General features: G+C 39.7%; 2 protein-coding genes across 2 annotated transcripts; both read right to left on the bottom strand.

The window, feature by feature from the left end:
* Positions 1–1,141: 1,141 nt before the first annotated feature.
* Positions 1,142–6,632, bottom strand: LOC306793508 (uncharacterized protein; the record flags this gene model as incomplete). Its single annotated transcript, XM_079291150.1, has 3 exons — positions 6,252–6,632; positions 3,472–4,302; positions 1,142–1,170 (listed from the first exon to the last, which is right to left on the bottom strand). The coding sequence occupies exons 1-3, from the start codon at positions 6,505–6,507 to the stop codon at positions 1,142–1,144; spliced, it is 1,116 nt and encodes a 371-aa protein (XP_079147276.1). The 5' UTR covers positions 6,508–6,632.
* Positions 6,633–13,002: 6,370 nt separating this feature from the next.
* Positions 13,003–18,330, bottom strand: LOC306793069 (adenylate kinase 7-like; the record flags this gene model as incomplete). The annotated part of the gene is made up of 18 exons (XM_079290520.1): positions 13,003–13,059; positions 13,169–13,327; positions 13,458–13,675; positions 14,180–14,377; positions 14,512–14,577; positions 14,664–14,792; positions 15,102–15,207; positions 15,354–15,482; positions 15,668–15,817; positions 15,943–16,020; positions 16,234–16,324; positions 16,475–16,563; positions 16,681–16,764; positions 16,917–17,027; positions 17,105–17,199; positions 17,284–17,398; positions 17,998–18,147; positions 18,247–18,330. 18 exons carry the CDS (start codon positions 18,328–18,330, stop codon positions 13,024–13,026), a joined length of 2,088 nt encoding a protein of 695 aa, XP_079146646.1. The 3' UTR covers positions 13,003–13,023.
* Between the last annotated feature and the right edge of the window lie 656 nt (positions 18,331–18,986).

Below are 18,986 nucleotides of genomic sequence, written 5' to 3' on the forward strand. Positions count from 1 at the left end.
TTTTACTGGAGTCATTTTCCAGCAAGGTATCTTTACTTTTACTCAAGTGTGGCTTTTGGGTACTTTATACACCACTGCTTGTTTCCCGCTTTGAACAGCGACACAGCAGACTTTGTGCTTTTACCTTCCCTGTTAAGTGTCGTGCATTTGAGTCGTATTTACTCAATAAAATGTGTTTCTCACCAGCAGTGCACTGGTGGCAGACATACTCAGATCTTTTAGTTGTACAAAAGTAGAACTACAATGTAGGAATACTTTGAAAACTATTTGCATCAACATCTACTTAAAGGAACAAATATAGCAGTGAAGAATGGCCCATTTCATAACAATGTAAATTATATCCGTATTTTTACAATCCTGTGGTTGTTGTGCAAATTAGCACAGAAAACAATGAACTCATTAGGTTAAGTATGTAACTCTTTCTGTGTAAAATGTACTGTAAACAGCAGGAGCGCACATGTAAACACATACTTGTGTTGACAATGACAAAATAATAGTTGTTTAAACTGCAGGGTTCAGTTTACTGAGTAAAGCAAACACCACACAGTTGTTTTTTCTTACTCTTACCACAGCACAGGTAGTACTGGTTAAATAATTAGCTTCAGGTGTAGGAGATTTAATCAGCCTCATGTCTGGACCAGACACTACTATCATTTTAGAATTTAAAGGCAGTAGAGTAGGGTTTCAGGATGTAACATTTCAGGAAAGTTACTGTACAATAACCTCAGGATATAATCCCCACAGCTACAGAAACAATTACATTGCTTTTAAAGCTTTAACAACCTGTAAAAGGCTGTTCTTGCCATTTTATTGTGGTCATACTTTGTACATAAAGAGACGGGGACAGAATGCAATCAGTAGTGTACCGAGCTGGATCAAACACAAGTTACCTCAGGGGCCGAAGGTGATCCGATGAGGCGTAACCCCTCTCTGGGCTGGCTTCTCAAGAAAATATGAAGAAATGGATTTGGTCGAAGAAACCGATTCGTTATTTATTAATTTGCATTTAAATCAAAGTATAATCTCTTGGTCCAAAATACAGAGAAAAAATCGTTAACTGAAAAATATAAGAAAACATCACCAGAGTGTTTAAACCCCTTCAGAGCAGTTTACAGACAAATGATCTTTAAAAAACTCTGACTCAGCCAGCAGACTGGCTGGCTATGTGGTCTATGGAGGAAAAAGTTAATGATTAACCCAGCGCAGGAATAGACCGAGTGAGCTTCTCTCCCGACTCAACTTCAAAAAATCTTCCAAGTATTCTTAAAAACTCTGACTCTCAAAGTCTGGAGGTCTGCAAGAATGTAAAATTTCTACCCCCGTGCATGTTCGAGACTCCTCACACGACCGCTCACACGACTGCTCACACGACTCCGCACAACTTGCTCTTGGTTTAAAACTGTCACTATTGATACTCTTCTGGGGCTGGGGGCCCCGAGCACTTCACACATAACTTGATTGATGACACATAAATTCCCCCTTTCTCCCACGTGACCTTAAACTCGGGTATGCTTTGATCTTTTACTTGATGAATGACCTTACATTCCTACGACTGCCGACTCGGTCTAGTGACTTTGTCTTTGAAGTCTCTACTACCCTAATGTCCGACACCTGTTCAAGTGCCTCTTTAATCTCCGGCCGACATGGTGGCGCCCCCGCCTTCGCCCTCTGCTTTAACTTCTGGCCCTTTTTTGCCCTCGGCGTGAACCGAGAAGCAAGCGTGGGTGTGTGTGTGTGTGAGTCTGTGAGACCATCCTGCTCTCGTGTGTGTGTGTGTATGACAACAGAAACATGTCTGTGTGACAGGTGCAATCTTATAAGAGCCTCAGAGTCATATGCCTGATTTAACCAAGGCTTTGCCGGTAGAGACATCACGATTTCGCAAAACATCCACCGTGTTCAACAGTTTAAAAAAAACAAACATGTAACACAATGTATGAGGGCCGGGAGTGATCAGGTCCAACCCCTTTGCTGCCGCACCAATCCTGATATATTGTGTTGGAGCTGTGTGATAAAGTCAAAGGTGGGCCCTGTTTCATGGTTACCTAAAGTTGAGCTGGTAAAAGTGCTCATACACATGAACAAGAGGCCTGGGGAGCACAATGATTAGGGTAAGATGATGGTACGATCAAGAAAAGCCACCGGCAATCTAAAAAAGTATCGACAAGTTGTGAACACATTCAGGAATGTGTCGGCCTGTTGATCAACTGGAAGGAACTATAGATCGAGATAAGGCTGTTGTTGGTTTGTGACGCCAAAGAATGTGTAGATTGCTTTATCTCAGGACCTTTTTATGAGTTTGTGTCAGACAAGATGACAATTTTATACCAGTAATGGCAGCAGCAAAGAGTGCAAACTGCCAAGTAAGATAAAGAACTATTGAGTCACACTCCAGGCACTGATGGATTTAATCCTGACGAACAAAGTGTGCTACGTAAAACTGTATGAACCAGTGAAATACACAAACCTTCTACTTTTTATTGATAAAATCATTTGAATACAATATACTGTGCACAGATGCAGGTAAAACCATTGTCTTAAACTTACATTACCATCAAATCAATCATCAAAACTATTTCAAACTGTACAGTTGGCGCTCATTCAGTGAATGACTTTTTGTATTGAAATCAGTGTAGTTGAACCGCGGTTAATCATGTGTAACTTCAGAGGTGACTCGTGCTGAAAGCTTTTATCACAAACGGAAACTTTACTGCAACCAGAACAGCTAAAGGGGATTGTTTCCTGTGTGGGTATTCATGTGTGCCGTTAGATCTCTGTTGCGGACAAATCTATTACAGCAAACTGATCAGCTGAAAGGTTTCTTTCCTGTGTGGGTTCTCATGTGCGTCTGTAAATTTGAACGCTGGTTAAAATATTTCTTGCAGACTGAACAGCTGAAAGGCTTTTCTCCTGTGTGGGTTCTCATGTGCTTCTGTAAATTTGAACGCTGGTTAAAATATTTCTTACAGACTGAGCAGCTGAAAGGCTTTTCTCCTGTGTGGGTTCTCATGTGTCTCTGTAAAGTTGAATGCCGGTTAAAAGATTTCTTACAGACTGAGCAGCTGAAAGGTTTTTCTCCTGTGTGGGTTCTCATGTGTGTCTGTAAATGTGAAGGATGGTCAAAAGATTTCTTGCAGACTGAGCAGCTGAAAGGTTTTTCTCCTGTGTGGGTTCTCATGTGTATCTGTAAATGTGAACGCCGGTTAAAAGATTTCTTACAGACTGAGCAGCTGAAAGGTTTTTCTCCTGTGTGGGTTCTCATGTGTGTCTGTAAATGTGAACGATGGTCAAAAGATTTCTTGCAGACTGAGCAGCTGAAAGGTTTTTCTCCTGTGTGGGTTCTCATGTGTATCTGTAAATGTGAACGCCGGTTAAAAGATTTCTTACAGACTGAGCAGCTGAAAGGCTTTTCTCCTGTGTGGGTTCTCATGTGTGTCTGTAAATGTGAACGATGGTTAAAATATTTCTTACAGACTGAGCAGCTGAAAGGCTTTTCTCCTGTGTGGGTTCTCATGTGTATCTGTAAAGTTGAACGCTCGTTAAACGATTTCTTACAGACTGAGCAGCTGAAAGGCTTTTCTCCTGTGTGGGTTCTCATGTGTATCTGTAAAGCTGAACGCTGGTTAAAATAGTTCTTACAGACTGAGCAGCTGAAAGGCTTTTCTCCTGTGTGGGTTCTCATGTGTCTCTGTAAAGTTGAACGCCGGTTAAAAGATTTCTTACAGACTGAGCAGCTGAAAGGCTTTTCTCCTGTGTGGGTTCTCATGTGCATCTTCAGATGTTGACTCTTGCCAAATGTTTTCTCACACTCTGAGCATCTAAAATGTTTTTCACCAGCGCTACATGTTGAATCACTGACATGGACTTCATCAGGTTTCACATAGTTTAAACCTGACTGAGGTTCTCTGGTCTTCTTCCCATCACCCTCATCAGTGGCAGAAGAGTCTCCAGTCTTCTCATCAGTATCTGGTTCTGGATGTCTATCTGGATCCAAGTTCCTGTCTGGTTCTGGTCCTCCACAGTCTTCTCCATCAGCTTCTGTTCCCATCTGTTTAGTTTGTCTTTGATGAAGCTGTGAGGACTGAGCTTCCTCTTCTTCATCTTCACTCTTCACAGGAGTGAATGAGAACTTGACATCAGCCTCCTCCAGACCTTGAAGCTGCTCTCCTTCCTGACTGGTGCAGAGTTCCTCCTGTTCTTCTTTAATGTGTGAGGGCTCTGGGTCCTCCTGGTCCAGACTGGAGCTCCAGTCCTGCTGCTCAGAGGGAACCTCTTCTTTAACCAACAACAGCTGCTGGACGTCTGCAGGAAAACAGTAAACACACACAGAGGGGTTACAAAGGGGGGGGGGGGGGGGGGATCTACAAGTATTAACAATTTATTAAGTCAAGCATCAAAAACACAGATCTATGGTTTCACAAAACACAAGGATTGATTAAGCAGCCCTAGCACCAGACAAAGTCAGGGCTCCGTATACACATCTCTCCTCTCAGTGTTTTGTGAGCCCTGTATCGTTACACTTTATTTGAACTTGTCCAGCACAGGGACGCATTATCTTCACCCACACACAAGCCAGGGTTGGGCCGCATTGTGTGTGGGAGTCCTGGAGTCTCAGGGATGGGGAAGGTGCTGTTCCTGCAGGTTGCTACACAATATCCCACCGCCTAACCCGATTCACAACACAGCTAGTTATAAGTTTTAAGCTACCACCTGCGTGTCAGAGCGCCCTCTTTGTACGGGGAGCGCGTGAGTGCCTCACCAGGAGATTCAAACCTTTGCTCTATGACACACGCAACACTTTTGCAAATGAGCACACACATAATACTGTTATGTTCAAAATTTCTCAAACAAAAAGGTAAAGGAAAAAGCCCCCCCCCCCCCCCGCTCTCTTTCTTCCATCATTAAGCAGGGCCAAATCAGCTGGTTGAAGTTTAAATCAAAAGGAATTAAATATACTAACAAAAGAAAATGCAGTTACAAACTGAATTACACTATCAGTAGTAATATTCCATGAAATAGAGGCCCCATCCGCACCACACGACAGACTGGTGTGTCCGCTTCATGGTCCAGATGAGGTCTGATTATCTCCGGGGATTCACAGTTTCTTTGTCCCTCCAAAGTCTCTGAAATGTCTCATATTACACATTCCTTAGCCCATCGATCAGCTCAGTGATTGGCTGAACCCGTCGGACTTCAGTCGGCCACTTCCTTGACCAATTCACCCCCCTTCTTGAAGGCTGTGCTCAGAAACTCTTCAGCAACATCCCCCTCTCTCTGACTTCATGGCGGTGTCATAAATTCTCTGGTTTCTCTCACAGTGCACAACAAATTCAGTAACTCTCCTTTTAGTTTAAACATTCTACAAGTGAACATATTGTAACAAATAATATCCATCGCTAGGAGCGCTTTAAAACTTAAATTCCTCACAATACTTGTACGTTTAATGCCTGTAAATACCACAAGCATATTTCTACAGTAGCGAGAACCATCGCCTATACAAAATAAAGTGATTCGTTTTCATTTAACCCTGTTACTGCATGGCTTAATATTAATCAACATCTCAGCCCTGCGTCAAGCTGCACTACAAACACACACACAACATCCTCTTCCTGAAGCTCTTTGACCTCATCATCTCATCAGTATCTGGGCCTCATGTTTCAAGTTATAATCACCATGAAATCGCCTCATTCTACTTTGAGTTAAACAAAAAAAACTGCAACCAGGACCGCCAGTGTTCCGGTTTAACTTTAATGAGTGACCACGTGGACTGAACCGGAACACGGAGGGTGATTCATGTTTCATCACGTTAGCCGTTGACAAAGTTCCGCATGCAGTGAACGTTAACTTAACCCAACAAGTCTGAACGGTAACGGAACTTAAACTTTAACGAGGGAAATGAAGACGGTGTAGACATCTTAACGCTGATTGGCCAAGACTCGACACGTCGCATCAAATATGTTTTATTGCGAAGATCACGACATCACATTTTCTCCTCGTCTCACTCCAATCTGAGAAACGCTGGCTGACCAGTTGCCCCCCCCAAAAAAAATATAAACTCTACGGATCTACACTCACGTGGATGATATATTTTGATTCAAAACGGCTTATTTCGCCGAAAAGCGACACGTTGGCAGGTATTAAATCAGGAGAATAAAACGACGAAACGGCAACAGAGTCTCACTCCAAACTACATTAAAAGTTATCAGCCGGAGCATGAACAGTGTTTGAGAGAATAAATAAAGTGAACCCACGTGCTCTTTGTATCCGGATTTCCGGGTTGAGAACAGCGTCCAGAAGTTCCCGTTGTCGCTTATTCTCCTCTTTTAAACGAGAGACTTCCTCCTCGTACTCTGCTATCGTTCTTTCAAACAGACCAATTATCTCTTCATCAGCCGCAGTTAGTCGCTGGTTGACTAAAGATCTCAGCATTTCTAGTTTAGACATTTTCACTAAACAACAGAAAGTTTCCGCCAGACGAACTCCGTTAAAAACACAGTTTACTCTCATTAAGCTCTGGTTAGCGCTGTGTTGGTCACTTCCGTCCCTGTCCGTCTGTTTCCAGGTAGCACGCTACGCTAACTTCAATAGCTTTATAGGCTACTAGGAGAGTCTTCTTCTCCTCCTCCTCCTTCTTCTTCTTCTTCTTCTCCTCCTCCTTCTTCTTCTTCTTCTTCTTTCACTTTAATGGCGGACTACAAACCAATGTTTAAGGCGCCACCTACTGGACCGGAGTGTGTAACATCATGACTTTATGACAGTTATCATTTAAACACAATAATAATGTTAGTTATAAATATAATGAAACAATTAGAAAAAAACTTCATATTGCAGTCATATTCTGGCCTTTTAACCCGTTCCATTCAAAATATTAAATAAAGCCCTTTTAAGCTGAACTTGTTTGTCCCCTGTCTCTAAGCCTTTGATGCTCCACTCCCTTCCTGTATCTACCACTCTGTTCTTCAGTCTTTCTCTTTCCACCCTGAACTTCCTCCACTCTATCAGCACATGTTCTACAGTTTCTTTACAGTTGCATATCTCACATTTATCCCACTCTGTCTTTTTCATGATGTGTATAATGTGTCATTGAGTCCTGTATGTCCGAACCTTAATCTGAAAGTAACATCTTCTTTTCTACTTTTACTTCAATCACTTCTCACTCTGACTGATGTCTGAATTGTGTTGTAATTTCTACCCTTATTGTCATTATTCCAAATGTCCTGCCAAGATGTCCCATCCAAAGCTTTTACCAGAGAATGTCGAGTACTCCCAACCATTGTACAGGACAGTCGATGCTATAGTTCCGTTAAGTCCACCCTTCTAATCCAGTGTGATAGTGCTGACTCAGTTCTCCTCACATGTAATGGCAGTTGCCTGGATTTCACCAGCAATGCATTCATGGGTGTGGTTTTGACTCGGGAGATGAGTCAGAGGAGAACCATCCAGTAGAAAAGGTGAACAGATAAAAGTCCATTCATACAGGTTCTACGAGGAACATCCGGTTCCGCTGCAACTTGGTGGGTAACAAAAGCCCCTTAAACTAATAAAATAGGATATCATTACTCCTATCTTCAGGTACCTTCCATCTGGTCCATATGTAACAGTTGTGGGTCGTGGAACGAGACGACTCAAGTGATTGTTTTCCAACATTTATTTATTGAAGACAAAATATCACCAATGAATTGCCTTCAGACCGTTTTCTGCCCCTCTGCTCCCTCAGCAACGTGTGATTTTATTCATTTTCTTCAAATACACACTGACCAATCAGAGCTCGGTACGTGGACCGTTCATGAATATTACATAATCACAGTTTAAACTGACAAATGCAAAAAAACGACAGCTGGCAATAAATCTCAGACTGTGTGAATTAGTAAATTAACGGATTTATGACATCACTGCTTCATTTAGAGCACGATAGATCTGACTATAAGTACATGTGTGTATTATGGTAAATTAATGTGTTGCAGATGTGTTTTCATGGCGTGTATGACAATATTTTAGCCTTATTCTTTCAGCTGTAGCCTTAGTGGTGCGAAACAGACTTGGGAGTAAATAGAAAAGAAATGTGTAAATATTCTCTCATCACACATTCACTGACGCGTGTCGGCTTCTTGAGTCGTGTCTTACAGTCTCCGGCTACTTTAATGTTTGGTGTGGGTGATTTTAAGTTATGGAAGGAAACTTCCTCACTGCTTAGAATTATATTTATATATATTTTTATTCATTTGCCCAAAAGTCAGTTTCACATCGCTGGGGTCTCAGCTGAAAGAATAAGAATACATCAAAGTAGAGAAGCCAACGTTGATTTATTTGTGACGTGACTTCCGTACTTAAGCAACGCCACTTCCGTAGATATTTTAACGCAAACCACGATCTTTTCCTAAACCGAACTAAGTAGTTTCATCGCCTAAACCTTCGTTGTTTCCTGTAAAGGTGGAAGTTTATTTTGAAAAGACAGTATGCATGTAACAAGCGAAAACAGACTCATGTTGCTGGACTTTTGCAGGAAAAACGCACGAAAAATGAGGAGTAACTTTTCGTAAGATATCAATAAAAAGGGTATGAATTGATATCATTGTATAAAGAACGACATGAGAATATCAATCTCATGTCTGAAAGTTGAATTAGCAATAATCACTCTTTTAAAGTGATTAGTGACTCGTCTAAAACATTTAAAAAAGGAATAACTTCAATGGAATCATTCTATACACTGTAGCTTCTTTACATTCTATTAGAATGTGAAGAAGTTGCATTCTAATACAATGTAACTTCTTTACATTCCAATACAATGTAGCTTCTTTACATTCTAATACAATGTAGCTTCTTTACATTCTAATACAATGTAACTTCTTTACATTCTAATACAATGTAGCTTCTTTACATTCTAATACAATGTAGCTTCTTTACATTCTAATACAATGTAGCTTCTTTACATTCTAATACAATGTAACTTCTTTACATTCTAATACAATGTAGCTTCTTTACATTCTAATACAATGTAGCTTCTTTACATTCTAATACAATGTAACTTCTTTACATTCTAATACAATGTAACTTCTTTACATTCCAATACAATGTAGCTTCTTTACATTCTAATACAATGTAGCTTCTTTACATTCTAATACAATGTAACTTCTTTACATTCCAATACAATGTAGCTTCTTTACATTCTAATACAATGTAGCTTCTTTACATTCTAATACAATGTAACTTCTTTACATTCTAATACAATGTAACTTCTTTACATTCTAATATAATGTAAAGAAGTTGCATTCTAATACAATGTAACTTCTTTACATTCTAATACAATGTAGCTTCATTACATTCTAATACAATGTAACTTCTTTACATTCTAATACAATGTAACTTCTTTACATTCTAATATAATGTAAAGAAGTTGCATTCTAATACAATGTAACTTCTTTACATTCTAATACAATGTAACTTCTTTACATTCTAATAGAATGTGAAGAAGTTACATTCTAATACAATGTAACTTCTTTACATTCCATGAGAATGTAAAGAATACATTCTAATACAATGTAACTTCTTTACATTCCATGAGAATGTAAAGAATACATTCTAATACAATGTAGCTTCTTTACATTCTAATACAATGTAACTTCTTTACATTCCATGAGAATGTAAAGAATACATTCTAATACAATGTAACTTCTTTACATTCCATGAGAATGTAAAGAATACATTCTAATACACTGTAGCTTCTTTACATTCTAATACAATGTAACTTCTTTACATTCTAATAGAATTGTCTTTTGAAGATGAACAGGACATTTTTCAGTTTCAAGTAATGACTGGGTTGTTCCTTTCGGTGCTGCTTTAGTGTTGATCATGTTTTGATATTTGAGTCATGTTGTGGATGATCAGATGGAGTTATGATGGCAGCAGTCACCCAATTGCAGATTCAGCTTGAGCAAAACCTTTGCCTATTGTACAAATCAGGCACATTGGAGTTTACAAGGCAGGTGTCCTTTCTCTAAACACTGACCTGATGCATCAAGTGGATATTTTTTGCTGAACATAATATTATGCATTGGCCTCTACATCCTCTAGTCTAATGAGCAGACTTATAAACGCACTGTTACAACTCCTTCATCGTGTCATATTGCTTTTCGGAGAATTATGATGATAAGTTCATAGTAGATGCAAAAGTATACTTATGTACAATATATTATGTTGAACATTGTTGCTCCTGAATGAATCACAGCCAACCCAATTATTGTCAACACAGCTCATGTCATTGGTCATGGTGCCACAGCACTTAAAGGAATAAACTTCATAATTCTCAAAATTCTGACCCTTTGCTTTTTTATTAACAGCATTTACTTGTATTTTTACTTTCAATACGTAAGTACATTTAATATCAGAAAATTACTTTTGATACTTAAGCACAATAAATATCAGATACTTTAAGACTTTTACTCAAGTAGTATTCTAATACTTTTACTTTTACTGGAGTCATTTTCCAGCAAGGTATCTTTACTTTTACTCAAGTGTGGCTTTTGGGTACTTTATACACCACTGCTTGTTTCCCGCTTTGAACAGCGACACAGCAGACTTTGTGCTTTTACCTTCCCTGTTAAGTGTCGTGCATTTGAGTCGTATTTACTCAATAAAATGTGTTTCTCACCAGCAGTGCACTGGTGGCAGACATACTCAGATCTTTTAGTTGTACAAAAGTAGAACTACAATGTAGGAATACTTTGAAAACTATTTGCATCAACATCTACTTAAAGGAAGAAATATAGCAGTGAAGAATGGCCCATTTCATAACAATGTAAATTATATCCGTATTTTTACAATCCTGTGGTTGTTGTGCAAATTAGCACAGAAAACAATGAACTCATTAGGTTAAGTATGTAACTCTTTCTGTGTAAAATGTACTGTAAACAGCAGGAGCGCACATGTAAACACATACTTGTGTTGACAATGACAAAATAATAGTTGTTTAAACTGCAGGGTTCAGTTTACTGAGTAAAGCAAACACCACACAGTTGTTTTTTCTTACTCTTACCACAGCACAGGTAGTACTGGTTAAATAATTAGCTTCAGGTGTAGGAGATTTAATCAGCCTCATGTCTGGACCAGACACTACTATCATTTTAGAATTTAAAGGCAGTAGAGTAGGGTTTCAGTGTGTCAAATGTCAGGAAAGTTACTGTACAATAACCTCAGGATATGATCCCCACAGCTACAGAAACAATTACATTGCTTTTAAAGCTTTAACAACCTGTAAAAGGCTGTTCTTGCCATTTTATTGTGGTCATACTTTGTACATAAAGAGACGGGGACAGGAAGCGCTTCAGTTGTGATTTAGTTTCCATATGAGCGAGCCGGCAAACAGCTTCTAATTAGCTGCTTGATTGCACAGATTCTCAGTCACAAACCAGACACCAGATTGACCTCCACAACAAGCAGAGCAAACATTCAAATTTAATTTGACAACAATATCAGAACAAAGGCCCTTTTCCAAAGTCAGACTCATGTGTGTATGAAAGCTCAACAAAGCAAGACAATGCATCGTATAGCTTTATTGTCTTCAGGTTGAATTGAGAGAAACGGAAACACTGAAACAGACATTTCAATACTTGAATACAGGTGCTTGTCTCTCTTTTATGCCTCTGTCAAGTCTCGAGATAGAATTCCTGCACCACCTTGTGTTGAAGAAGCAGACTTGTAGCCTGAATGAAAGTTGAACGATTCACATATGAAAGAAATATATTTAGATAATTTTGGATTGTAGGAATAAGTTTTGTTTTTATTCTGGCTTTTTTATGAGCAAAGGAAGAATTATTACATTTCTTTTTAGTGATAAATATCAAAACAAAATGTGAGTAACCATGTTTTCTTTCAGCAGTGAAATATTGGAATGACGTTGATTTTGATCTTATGCATTTTTTTTATGAATTTGTTTGTATTCCGTCTCTACTGTCTCAACTTCAGCAGGAAGATTGTTGTGTTCCGTCTTTGCTGGATTATAACCGGTCAGCACGCTTCTTCCAGTAAGCTCTGACTCTTCATCAGAGTGGGAGTTGAGTCAGAGACCAGATGGAGGCTGTAAAAGGACCGATCTGAAATGAGTGGAAACCTGGCAGGAATATCAAGCTTCCTAACAAACACTGCGCCAGGAGAAACATTGGTATTTTTTCATGTTAAAAGTGTAGTTCTTAGTGTTATGAATGTGTATACTTATACCATATCACAATATACCTGTGAAGTATTGTATTACTCTCTGTGTGTTTGTGTACTATGTTAAAGCACAGTTTGAATTAAGTTAGTTGTTTTTTTAATTTGACGGTTATAAGTATTGGTGTAAGTATAATGAGTGTTATGCACACACGTTTCTCTGGGTGAAGTCATTCATAGTTTGGCTTTCATATTCCCAATGTGCAGGACCCAACACTTTATTTTCCACTTTGACGGCGAGCTGAGATTCTTTCTGACATCTGATTTCCAATCAATCAATACGTGTATGAAGGTGTAGACCCTCCAATGGAGCATTTGACCTCTGACCTTCTCGTCATTAACAATCCCTTTACGTTTACATCTGCAGACTGGATGGGAAACACAACCCTTTATTAATATGTATACAGAATTTATAATGACAAATGAATGACACAACAGCTGCTCTTATTAATGGCTTATGAATTATCTAACAAGGAGTATTAAATAGTTTAGTATCCATTACTAAACTCATTCGTTGGTACATCTTTTATAAAGAGACCTACTCACTGAGAGTAGCATTGACCAGGGACTTAAATAAAGTATTATCTATGCCTGCTCAGTGTTTGCCCTCTTTGCTTCAGGTAAACTAATAAATGACAACAAAGGCACAAGTCTTATGAATAGAATCTGTGACGTTAAAGTCACATCTACAGGGACAACCTTCTAATGAAATTCCTTCAATCTTTTCATGTTACAATCATCTTTCATTATGTGACTGTAGGAAAAACAAAGGCTCAAATAAATAACACGTATGGGCTCATTTCCTCATTAGATTCATTGTTATTGTTGTTGGTTGTTCCTCAGCAGATGTTCAGCCTGCAAAAACAAAACATGACATATCAGCTGCTGCACCAATTCACTCACACAGTATTTAACAGAAGGCCCCATATATGCCTCAACATGAGAACCTCTACTGTGTAAATACCAGAAAGTCGACGGGGTCCTCTGGTTTGATCTTGCAGCAATCCAACATGGCTTCAGTGAGCGAGGGCATCACGTGCTTCATCAGATAGTTCCTCAGAGGAAGAGAGTGAGCTTCCAGCAGCTCGTACTCCTGTCGCTCCACCTCGGACAAATCCCTCTGCTAAGGAATGATGAAATATTTGAATTGGCTGATCGTATTTACAAGTCATTGTGTTCCAGCGAAGTACATAAACCCGATGCGGCATGGTAATCCATCTCCACCATCTATGAATGCATTACACAACACTCACCCACTCCTCATAGCGAGCAGCCATCTCAGCCAGTGCAGCTTCATTCCTACGTTTCTTCTCAGCAGCGTCTGCAGCCAGTTTCTGCTTCCTCTCTTCATCTTTCTTCCTGTCCTCCTTCTCCTGCTCCTCTGGACTCAGCCCGCAGTTTTTGGGAATCCCCACCATCTCTGTGATCTTCTTCATAACATCTGTGTACTCTGAATCACCTGTGGTGACCTCTGGAGGAGGGACAAGACACACGTACTGGTAAGAAACATGACTAAAGGAAACATGACATCCAGCATGTCGATCCTCGTCATTGAAGAAACAGTTTGTTTACTCGGTTTCTTAACAAGAGTTAGATGAGGAGATCGATACGACTCGCATGTCAGTATGGTGGAGCCAGCAGCTGGTTAGCTTAGCTAAGCATAAAGCCTGGAAGCAGGGGGAAACAGCTAGCCTGGCAACAAAAGAAAAAGAAAATCTTCTCTACAACAAAGCGAATAAGTATATTTCCCTAAAGGTTGAACTATTCCTCCTGAATCTTAGACATTGTCACTTTTTTCACTTGCCCCGTATAAAACGTGACACAAAGCGCTGTTAAACACAGACAGACAGAACGGTACGAAAACCGGCTTCCAACGATCAAAACTCACATTTTCTATGATTTAATTTTCTCCACATCTCAGGTAAATATTCTCTTGATGGTCTAATATGAAATACGTGTCGTTAGAGGAGAGTACCAATATGTTCCAGGAGAATCTCAAGCTCATCAAAGTAGTCCAGCAGGGTTTGCTCCGCCGTACTGAGTTGTCTGTATCTCGTCAGGCGAGGGACAAATTCCTCCTGAGTGGAACGCATTTTCTCTGCAACGCTCTGTGGAAGTCTCTGAGCTCTGTTTGTCAGGAAATCATCTGTCGCGTTGAGGACAAAAATGTGCTCTGCAAAACATGAAGCAAGTAGAATAAGAATGCTTGGTCATATTAGAGAAGAGAGTTTGGGGGATTGCCTGCTATTCCGCAAGAGCTGAATGGTTTGATTTGTGGTTAATTAAAGTAACAAGTACATCAACAACCTGGAGTGATCTGCTCGTTGTACATGGGTTTTTTGGGCGTCACATCCTGGTTCTCTGTTTCCTCAGCTGCATGATAAAAACACCACGTCTGCATTAGTGTTTTTAATATTAATAAACATCACATCGGAATTAAATGAATGGATGAAACATACCAGAGAAAATCAGCTTTGCCTGCTCGTAAGACTTCGGGAAGCCATCGAGAACAAATCCTTGGTTCCTGCATGGCTTTGAATTCAGATTTTCTCTCAAAATGTCAAAAACCAGATGGTCAGCCAGTCGACCTACCGGACCAACACAGTTGTTAGAACCTAAAGTGAGCAACTAAAAGACTCTCTATGCAACAACAACCCTTCAACAATCCAACGACAGACATACCAAATGCAAAGGGCTCAGCAAAATGAGCACAACCTCTTCCTGGATACAAGTCTCTTTCTCACTTTTAATATCTTATAACATTGTGATCAACAGTTTTAGCGTACAAGTTTGAATGAATCCAAGAGCTGCTGTCGTCAAACATCCAAACCACAACGTTTCATAGCAACAAACCAAACCATGTCGCTCTTAGTTTGGTCTGTGGTTCTCTGACTAACCTGCATTCATTTCCATGCTGTTGTTAAATTGTTCCAGTTGTTTCTGTGCAGCAGTCGCTGCCTCTTCACTGTCAATGTCAGGGTCAGCTTCATTCACTATCTCCTTCTGCAGCAGAGAACAAGAAACACGAAAAATGAACAATGAGTCTGTATTGAGTCTTAAATTGCAACGAAGGCCTTCCACAAGAGGGCATTATATTTCCTTTAGTTGAGTTAGTCTGTCTGGGAGGCAAATGCTTTTATCCCACTGACCAGCTGTGCGATCTTTTCCTCAATGACCTCTTTGATGTTGATGTGGTGTATTTGGTAATGACTGCAGAGCTTCTCTGCAATGGTGGTTTTACCCACAGCTGGAGGTCCAACCAGGAAGATTCTGATTGGCTGTGAAAAATAAACGGGGAAAAAGGGAAATCATGGCAGCTTTTACGCCCCAAATACCCCATCAATGTGTTTGTAATGTTGTGGATTACTTTACTGACACATTGAATCTGGCCATACTGTAGATCTGAGCAACAGAAATGGTTTAAATATATTTTAATCTTTCCTGCTATCTGTGTAACACTCACAAGAAGCTGCCTGGTGTCTTTGTACTCCTCAGCAATGCTCGCCATGTTTTCAACCATCCCAGCTTCAGACGTCCAGCGGAGCCTGAAGGAGTCTTTTATAATAAAAGCATCCAGGCGGAGGTCGATGTTAAGGTAATCCAATTCATCTGGCTGGAATAAGTCAAGGGTACGAAAATGAATTCACAAATGTAGAAAGACTTGAATCTGCACATTAAGAGATAATCCAGACTAGATTCTTATTTATTTTAAATAAGAATAAACATTTCACACTGTACCGTAAAAGCCTTCGTGGCGATGGCATCCTGCTCCGGTACCTTGTTCATTTTTCCGGACCCAAGTGTGACGCTTATCCTCTGAAGGGTTAAGAGTCAGAGAATAAGATTAGTTTCGAAGCATTTTTGGAACTTTCTTTTTGTCATTTTCCTTTTGTTCACAGTAGAAAGCTCACAATAGTCCCCAGCTGGATTCTAATCAGTATTGGGTGACCAGGTCGACCTACAGTAGTGTTTCACAACATCTTAATTTTCTTCAATGTACTGCTGCATTCATGTTTTCAATAAAGTTACCTTTACAATATCCTCTAAAGTGTTCTTGGAGTCATCGACAGCAAGAATGTACTTTGACTTTGGCTTGAGTTCAACGATGTTTTGGATCACTCTGAAAAGGAAAGACAATTCAGCCCTTCAGTAATTATCCCCAAAATATATATATACAGCATATATATATATATATATATATATATATATATATATATATATATATATATATATATATATATATATGTAGGAGTACAGAAATTTAAATCACCCTCCAAGATCATTCACGTGAATCATGGGGATGTGATTCGTGCCCTGTCCAAAGAGAGGAACTTTTGGAAACTGCATCAACCAGGACACCTGTTCAAAACACAAAAACATTATTTTTTACAGAACATGATATTGCAAATGAAGGTATTGGTAAATATACACATCCATACAACATCCTGAGTTATTACAGTCCACATTCATATCTACCTTGAAGAAGTAGTGAAAGAGGTTCTCTCCTTTTCCGTACTGAAGACCACAAGCTACAACATATCCAGTGAGCTTGCACTTTTTCTGTAAGATTGGAAAATCACACAGAATCTGTGACGTTTACATGCATACAACATGTTCATGTTAAAGGCCTTGCTTAATAAATTGCATGGAGTAAAATGCTGCTGGCATATTTGTTGAGTATGTGGAACTTTTCATCCCTAAAGTGTACATACACCTCTACGCAGTTTCAGCACAAGATTCTCCACATTATTGTGTTTTCTGAAATTGGGATGTGGCCTTCTTCTTCTGAACTCTTCCTCTGATAGCAGAACATCCGTTTCTTCCTGAAGAGACAATTATAACATAAATGGTCGTGTTTTATTCACAGGACGTGTTGGCCAAGATTTTCCTCCAGGCTCACCAGATTCGGTGGCTTGGTCATGGCCCAGGTCATCACACTTGAGACTAAGATGAACATTTTTCGAGACTTGAAGTTCTCCATCTCGGCATTAAGGGCTGTTGTAGAAGACAGAAAACAGCATGACAAAGGAAACAGCAAAGCCAGTCCACTGCATAATAAGCCTATACTTACTCCCTTACCGGTGATTGCCCATGTGGCTTCTTCAATCTGCTGTTGTGTAGCACTTTCTGAGATGTTGTACACCACTACGTCACACTCCAGCAGGCGCTCAAGAAGCTCGTCTCGAGTTGGTGACTGCCAAAAGAGATTAGATATACAATTACACATTGTCTGTACTCATAATTTACAAATAGGTATTTTAGTTACTTGTTATGGCAAGTAAAAGCAATACAAAATACTCAATTAAGTAAAAGCCCTGCATTTAAAGTATTATCAGAAAAACATACTTGGCATTAATATGTTAAAACATAAATCGTTTAAAATGAGGCAGTTAAAACATAACAGTACTCTTTATGCGGAACGACTCAATAACAGAATCTTATATGATTATTGATGATGCATTTTAAAAGTAGCTTTTCATTGGTGTATATATAAGGAGCCAATTTTAACTATGGTGGTAGTAGTAGTAGTAGTAATAGTAATAGTAGTTCAATCTATAGCAATGAATCCTATTGTAGGCTATGATTTGTAATTTAAAAAGCTGTGTCATGTAATGTGCAAGTACGGTACCTCAACATCGTATCCTAAGTATAACGCTTGAGTAGATGTACTTCGTTACTTTCCCCCACTTTACCTGTTGCATTTGAAAGTAAAGCCCAGAAACAATGCATCAAATGTCCGCGTAGACGAACTGAAGCATGACAACGTTACTCGTCATTTAACTCCTGACTCACCGGATACTGCTCAAGCAGAAAGTTGTCTTTCCCATCTTTGGTGGAAGGAGACACAGTTCCCACTATTTGAAAAGCAGGTTCCCTTCGAGGGGAGGCTTCTTCTTCTTCCTCCTCCTCCTCCTCCTCGGCCACGCGCGATGTCGATAAAAACTGTTAAGACGGTCAGAATGAACACTGTAAACCGTGTGGACGACAAGCCATCTTATATTACGTTAGCGGGTCGCAACTAATTAGCTTAGCGAACGTTACCTGAGCGATGTGTTTGGAGGAATATCTGTCGACGTCGTTGATAAAAATACGTTTGGGACGAGTTTGTTGCTTTTTGTCCCCCATTTTTTTTTTTAAAGGCGAGGATTTGCGGTTACATATGCCTTAATCTTTTTTTGTAGTAACGATTAACATTATGACATAAAGGAATTGTGTTAAAGCTCTTACTGACGAAGTAGTACAGCTAGTTATTGCCGTTGCTTCCGGGGTCCGTTACTATGGACTCACTTCGGTTGCCACGGCCCCAGCATGAGAAGGATAGTGATTAACCCCCGCTGGATCATCGTCACAATCAACACAATGTATGAGGGCCGGGAGTGATCAGGTCCAACCCCTTTGCTGCCGCACCAATCCTGATATATTGTGTTGGCGCTGTGTGATAAAGTCAAAGGTGGGCCCTGTTTCATGGTTACCTAAAGTTGAGCTGGTAAAAGTGCTCATACCCATGAACAAGAGGCCTGGGGAGCACAATGATTAGGGTAAGATGACGGTACGATCAAGAAAAGCCACCGGCAATCTAAAAAAGTATCGACAAGTTGTGAACACATTCAGGAATGTGTCGGCCTGTTGATCAACTGGAAGGAACTATAGATCGAGATAAGGCTGTTGTTGGTTTGTGACTCCAAAGAATGTGTAGATTGCTTTATCTCAGGACCTTTTTATGAGTTTGTGTCAGACAAGATGACAATTTTATACCAGTAATGGCAGCAGCAAAGAGTGCA

The sequence above is a fragment of the Melanostigma gelatinosum genome (genome assembly GCF_949748355.1).
Source record: "Melanostigma gelatinosum genome assembly, chromosome: 19".
Lineage (NCBI taxonomy): Eukaryota > Metazoa > Chordata > Actinopteri > Perciformes > Zoarcidae > Melanostigma > Melanostigma gelatinosum.